This window comes from Daphnia magna, linkage group LG3 (assembly GCF_020631705.1).
Source record: "Daphnia magna isolate NIES linkage group LG3, ASM2063170v1.1, whole genome shotgun sequence".
NCBI lineage: Eukaryota > Metazoa > Arthropoda > Branchiopoda > Diplostraca > Daphniidae > Daphnia > Daphnia magna.
The window spans coordinates 13,570,192-13,577,360 of record NC_059184.1 but is presented as its reverse complement, the minus strand read 5'-3'; the positions used below and the strand labels follow the sequence as shown (position 1 = coordinate 13,577,360).

Sequence of the window (7,169 nt, the reverse complement as noted above, 5' to 3'; positions counted from 1 at the left end):
GTAGAAAACGGAAGATAAAAGTTGTTGCGCCAATTTGTTACGTAAATTTCGTTAATTACTCAGCCCACGGGAAAACTTATACTACTATCAAAATAAGCGTTCAATTTTGTGCATACAGTGTAATTTTTATTGAATTCCAAGAGATGTCCGTTTTTGCAGATTTTGACAAAAGTGGGAAGGCTATACCCTTCCCACTTTTTCAATTTTGGCTAAATTCTAGATTTAGTTAAAAATACATGATTTCCACTCAAAATTGAACGAGAATTCCGAAAATCAGGTTTATTTTTGCCTAGCACTTCTAGTTTTTTAAATTTAGGTAGAAAACGGAAGATAAAAGTTGTTGCGCCAATTTGTTACGTAAATTTCGTTAATTACTAAGCCCACGGGAAAACTTATAATACTATCAAAATCAGCGTTCAATTTTGTGCATACAGTGTAATTTTTATTGAATTCCAAGAGATGTCCGTTTTTGCAGATTTTGACAAAAGTGGGAAGGCTATACCCTTCCCACTTTTTCAATTTTGGCTAAATTCTAGATTTAGTTAAAAATACATGATTTCCACTCAAAATTGAACGAGAATTCCGAAAATCAGGTTTATTTTTGCCTAGCACTTCTAGTTTTTTAAATTTAGGTAGAAAACGGAAGATAAAAGTTGTTGCGCCAATTTGTTACGTAAATTTCGTTAATTACTCAGCCCACGGGAAAACTTATACTACTATCAAAATAAGCGTTCAATTTTGTGCATACAGTGTAATTTTTATTGAATTCCAAGAGATGTCCGTTTTTGCAGATTTTGACAAAAGTGGGAAGGCTATACCCTTCCCACTTTTTCAATTTTGGCTAAATTCTAGATTTAGTTAAAAATACATGATTTCCACTCAAAATTGAACAAGAATTCCGAAAATCAGGTTTATTTTTGCCTAGCACTTCTAGTTTTTTAAATTTAGGTAGAAAACGGAAGATAAAAGTTGTTGCGCCAATTTGTTACGTAAATTTCGTTAATTACTCAGCCCACGGGAAAACTTATACTACTATCAAAATCAGCGTTCAATTTTGTGCATACAGTGTAATTTTTATTGAATTCCAAGAGATGTCCGTTTTTGCAGATTTTGACAAAAGTGGGAAGGCTATACCCTTCCCACTTTTTCAATTTTGGCTAAATTCTAGATTTAGTTAAAAATACATGATTTCCACTCAAAATTGAACGAGAATTCCGAAAATCAGGTTTATTTTTGCCTAGCACTTCTAGTTTTTTAAATTTAGGTAGAAAACGGAAGATAAAAGTTGTTGCGCCAATTTGTTACGTAAATTTCGTTAATTACTCAGCCCACGGGAAAACTTATAATACTATCAAAATCAGCGTTCAATTTTGTGCATACAGTGTAATTTTTATTGAATTCCAAGAGATGTCCGTTTTTGCAGATTTTGACAAAAGTGGGAAGGCTATACCCTTCCCACTTTTTCAATTTTGGCTAAATTCTAGATTTAGTTAAAAATACATGATTTCCACTCAAAATTGAACGAGAATTCCGAAAATCAGGTTTATTTTTGCCTAGCACTTCTAGTTTTTTTAATTTAGGTAGAAAACGGAAGATAAAAGTTGTTGCGCCAATTTGTTACGTAAATTTCGTTAATTACTCAGCCAACGGGAAAACTTATACTACTATCAAAATAAGCGTTCAATTTTGTGCATACAGTGTAATTTTTATTGAATTCCAAGAGATGTCCGTTTTTGCAGATTTTGACAAAAGTGGGAAGGCTATACCCTTCCCACTTTTTCAATTTTGGCTAAATTCTAGATTTAGTTAAAAATACATGATTTCCACTCAAAATTGAACGAGAATTCCGAAAATCAGGTTTATTTTTGCCTAGCACTTCTAGTGTTTTAAATTTAGGTAGAAAACGGAAGATAAAAGTTGTTGCTCCAATTTGTTACGTAAATTTCGTTAATTACTAAGCCCACGGGAAAACTTATAATACTATCAAAATCAGCGTTCAATTTTGTGCATACAGTGTAATTTTTATTGAATTCCAAGAGATGTCCGTTTTTGCAGATTTTGACAAAAGTGGGAAGGCTATACCCTTCCCACTTTTTCAATTTTGGCTAAATTCTAGATTTAGTTAAAAATACATGATTTCCACTCAAAATTGAACGAGAATTCCGAAAATCAGGTTTATTTTTGCCTAGCACTTCTAGTTTTTTAAATTTAGGTAGAAAACGGAAGATAAAAGTTGTTGCGCCAATTTGTTACGTAAATTTCGTTAATTACTCAGCCCACGGGAAAACTTATAATACTATCAAAATCAGCGTTCAATTTTGTGCATACAGTGTAATTTTTATTGAATTCCAAGAGATGTCCGTTTTTGCAGATTTTGACAAAAGTGGGAAGGCTATACCCTTCCCACTTTTTCAATTTTGGCTAAATTCTAGATTTAGTTAAAAATACATGATTTCCACTCAAAATTGAACGAGAATTCCGAAAATCAGGTTTATTTTTGCCTAGCACTTCTAGTTTTTTAAATTTAGGTAGAAAACGGAAGATAAAAGTTGTTGTGCCAATTGCACTTTTGTTACGTAAATTTCGTTAATTACTCATCCCACGGGAAAACTTTTTTTAAAAAAAAAGGAGATTCCCCCCCCCACCAAACCCCCCACCCTTTTTTTCTCCCCCCCCCCCCCTTAAGAAAAATTTTTTGGCGGCTTCTCCTTTCGGCCAGCTCCGGAATCATGGCTGTACTTGGGGGGAAGGATTTTCCAGTAGCGCTCCCCCTTCACGTTTTAAACCATACCGTCCTTACCGCCAAGTACAGCCATGATTCCGGAGCTGGCCGAAAGGAGCAGCGCAGTCGAATTCGTCTGCTAGAGAGGGGGAGGAGGGAAAATGTCGACTGCTGGGCTTTACGTGGAGTGAGCCATCTCCTTATCTCTGCTTATACTACTATCAAAATCAGCGTTTTAACGATAATAACGATAAGCAAGTTCTTTTTCACCTGAGGCTTTTAGTTTTTTTAATCGACGTTAAAAATGGAGCGGTAGTGCTGGAGCGCCAGCATCACGCTTTCCCCATAATCTTGTAAAATACTCTACACTATAGGCAGAGTAATAGAATACTGGTGTAGCCACGGCCATGTTAACTCCCCCTCTCGGATTTTTTCCCAAAAGTTGCTGCAAGTTTCGCGTATCGATTGTGAGAAAATGAGGCAAGATATCGATTTAAGTGTCTCGTAACCGTAACTGCCATCTATGAATTGAGTTTTAAGGGTTGTTATTTTTCTACTACTACTTTTACTTTTTTCACACTAATTAATTAAGCCACTTTTTGTTTACTTTCTGAAGTACAGACGACGAAAACGAACGAAAACATAGCGAAAACTTAATACATCACAAGTTCACAACACAGCCGCTGTGGCGCTTTCGTTACGAGCCAGAAAGACTTTCAGGCCAAAAAGGCAATGGGAGGGCCCGCCATAAGCGTGGCTACACCAGTATTCTATTACTCTGCTATAGGGCTGTTCGACATCTTTTTTAAGATTTGTTGAAATCGTGAAACGCAGCAACTCATGTATTTTTTCGTCTGCTACGAGTGACTTGTGTAGTTCTGCGAAATATTTATTTTTTAAAAAAACAGTGATAGAAAAGGGGGTTGTTTTGAAGTTCTGATATATCTGAGGGAGCAATTTTTGGAACAATTGGACAACAGTCTAAACCGTGTTTCCACAGAGAATTAGGAATACAATATGGACAATCACTGTTAAACATTTGTAACTTTTCCAAATAACGTGTTTTGGCCTCAATACTAAGTCCACTGGCCACTGCATACACTATAACGAACTAATATATAAAGAAAACACATCAGAACTTCAAAACAACCCCCTTTTCTATCACTGTTTTTTTAAAAAATTTATATTTCGCAGAACTACACAAGTCACTCGTAGCAGACGAAAAAATACATGAGTTGCTGCGTTTCACGATTTCAACAAATCTTAAAAAAGATGTCGAACAGCCCTATACATTAATACAATGCTTTTACAACAAAATGTGGTACACTGGTCGGCAGTGTTCGGTCCCCCAAAGTCTTTTTTGCTTCTTAGTGAAGGAGCTTGCTGAATTTTTTCGGCCATATTCGTCAAACTCAGGTTGGTTTCGTTGTAATTCTTGCTTGGGCTGCTTACCGTGGAATATCACGGCCGCGGGGATTTTCTTCTCCGTATAGCTGCTGGTGTTACGTATGTCATCCGTGATGGGTAATAATTTGTTGATTTGATATTGTTATACCTCATGATGGATGAAATCAACAGCTGAACTGTCAACCGAGCCTGGGAAAACTGATCACGAAGCGTCGCCTTTTGTTATAAAATCAAATACTTATACCCGGCCAATCGATTTGAACTGTAACGTAAGGTCGAGAAACAATGAAACCTAGGAGTGTTCCTCTCATGGGTGATACCATGTTGGGTTGTGTATATTCGGAAAAGTAATTAAATAAACAATCTCACTCAAGTTTTAAAACAAATTAATAAAATTAAGCAGACCTGGGAGAAACTTAGAGGGCAGAGTCCTAGAGCTGCCCATTGTTCTTCAAAACGGAGCTCAGGCAGGAATCGACCCCTCGAACGGCCTGCCGGGACTGAATGTGCTCGTTTAAACAGAAAGCATTTCTTCAATTCCCTGTTCATTCAACATTAGAATGATACTCAAAGCAGATACAGTTATTACAGTGGCTTTACATAACCTGAAAGACGCAACCAAGCACAATCAACCAAGAGATTGAAGTATTTTATTTTTCAGTGGCATTACAATACGCTCGAGATTGAAATCGGAAATACAAGAGAAGGAATCAATAACGCCCTGAGCGATCTCGACGGTCAACGCGTTCACGGGAACGTGAACGGCGACGATCAGGTCGTGAAGATCGAGGACCACCAGGTCCACCAGGTCCACCAGAGCCACCTCTGTCGCGGCTAGAACTTTAAATATAAAATGTTTTGCTGTTTATCAAAGCAACATTGCAAAGATTGAAAAAGTTCGGGTACCTCCTTCCTTTGCGTTTGCGCCCATAGAGTTCACGCCGGAGCTCACGGGAAATTGGCTTCAGATGCATGAAATTGCAAAAACCACTTCGGGTACATTCACTATACACAAATAATAAAGATTATTATGATAACTGAAAATAACGGAAACAAGATAGTTATTTAATTGACATAATTGAAAAAAGTGAAGTGGGTAAGTCATAGAGTTTAGATGAACTTTAGTTAGTTGGTTACTCGTGAAATCAATAGGACGTTAAAGTAATAGTAGATGAATTTCGAAGTAAACTTAACACATTTTCTGGATGTGTCTACTACCTTTGGTCAGCACTGCTGAAGGGCACACGGGGGCGTCCTCTATTCCCACCCCGAGCACCTTCTAGAGCTTCCATCTTGTGCTTCATTCTACATACAATATAAAAGCCAACAACCAGTCAAAACATGGGTAAACCAACCGCCATTCTCACATCGCCACATAAATAATAAACAAAAACAGGGCAGGGGGAGGAAGGGTTGGACAGATTCTGATTTTCATCAAACGGTAGCTTTGCCAGCTTTCTTTTCTCATCAGCCAACATGTGTCAAATCATGCCAATCTGAAAAGGGGGAAATCTGTAAAACAATTTTGGACGATAACCACTAAACGAAGCTCGAAGAGGCTGTGAAGAGAAGAAGAAGAAAAAAATAAATAAATTACTGTTTCTCTAGAAGGCTGGGCTGAAAAGAAAACGAACAAAAAATCAGTCACAAATAAAACGGCAATTTTTTTTCAGAAGGCGTTTAGTGAATAACCGATGTCGGACTGGCTGGGCTGTAAAATATGTTGTACCACTCAAATTTCTTATCATATTAGTACTTGAATATTCATCTAAGATAAAAGTTCAAATTCTTATTAACTAGGAATGTGGGGTCAAGGAGTATATGAAATTGCAAAACTTTATTAGTCAACAAGCGCCTATCATATATATATATCTATATTATATATATATATATTTAGTGTTATGCTCACCCAAGTTCGTATTGACGGCAGCAAGCTTCACGGAAATCTGTAACAGGGCTTAATTCAGCGTAGACAGGCCTTCCAGCAAACCACCTGTTGTTCAAATCATTAACAGCCTTTTCGGCATCTTCCTCTCTGCGAAACTTAAAGAGAATGACACAATAAATGTTTGTTCATAGCGTCTATTTTACTTGTGGGCAATACCTTGATGTAGACATTACCAACAAGGTGATCTCCAAGATTGTCACAAACATTCATTTCTTCAATTTCCCCATACTGTTAAAGAGGAATGTTATTATAATGATCTTCTTTAAACTAAATAACTATATCTTCTCATACCTTATCTTCACACTCTGCAAAGACATCTTCAAAGAAGTTATCAAAATGTTCTTGTGCTTCTTCATCACTCATGGTAACAATTCCAGGAACTGAGTAACAAAAGGCAAAAAATAAAAATTATTCACAAACTATCAGCAGATGAGCATTTCTTACCTGCAGTTCCATCTGCTGTTTTGGTGGCATTTTGTGGATTCACATAGAAATTTTGAAGACAGATTGTCTAAAACAAAATCAAATGTTTGCAATAAACTTTCCAGGCAACTGATGCATCTACAATACCTGACTGAAGGTAGGTTTGTTATGAATTCGAGAGCATCGGTCTCCGTGCCGGCATGCGCCGATTTTGAAGTAGAAAGAACAATTGACTCTACGCAGATGAATACATTTAATACAGCTTTATACTAATCAATGCACAAACCAAATTACTTGTCTTTCTCTGTTCCGAAGATTGACGCCAAATATTCCGCCATGGTTTCTGAAATAAAACAAGCCTTACTAAATGTAACCAAGGCAAGGTTGTGAACCCTTGGCGTACGTTGAGAATACTGAATATAAATGGATCAATAGCATAGACGTCACTTCGAAGCCGCCATACTCAAATGATGCTAAACAGCAAGCAAACTTTAAAAATTACATCGATTGTGATTACCATTAAAATCGATTTATTGTGTATCTTTCGATATATTGCAACGTTTATTACTGCAAGTTAGTAACTGTAAGTTGAACCGCAATGGTAACTGATTTGCATATGAATTACAATCGAATCCTGAATTTACTTAATACTGATCTTTATCGAAAATG

General features: G+C 36.7%; 1 protein-coding gene across 1 annotated transcript; it reads right to left on the bottom strand.

The window, feature by feature from the left end:
* Nucleotides 1-4,762: 4,762 nt before the first annotated feature.
* Nucleotides 4,763-6,973, bottom strand: LOC116918255 (splicing factor U2AF 35 kDa subunit). The gene is made up of 9 exons (XM_045170463.1): nt 6,795-6,973; nt 6,648-6,735; nt 6,522-6,588; nt 6,369-6,457; nt 6,234-6,305; nt 6,039-6,172; nt 5,348-5,434; nt 5,036-5,134; nt 4,763-4,969 (listed from the first exon to the last, which is right to left on the bottom strand). Exons 1-9 carry the CDS (start codon nt 6,836-6,838, stop codon nt 4,840-4,842), a joined length of 810 nt encoding a protein of 269 aa, XP_045026398.1. The 5' UTR covers nt 6,839-6,973; the 3' UTR covers nt 4,763-4,839.
* Nucleotides 6,974-7,169: the final 196 nt, after the last annotated feature.

Excerpts from the sequence above, each read along its gene's own strand:
- LOC116918255 (XM_045170463.1), bottom strand. The coding sequence starts at position 6,838 with ATGGCGGAATATTTGGCGTCAATCTTCGGAACAGAGAAAGACAA. Across the intron at positions 6,458-6,521 it reads AACAGCAGATGGAACTGCAG|TTCCTGGAATTGTTACCATG; the intron begins GTAAGAAATGCT and ends TTTGTTACTCAG. Across the intron at positions 6,306-6,368 it reads TTGCAGAGTGTGAAGATAAG|TATGGGGAAATTGAAGAAAT; the intron begins GTATGAGAAGAT and ends CCTCTTTAACAG.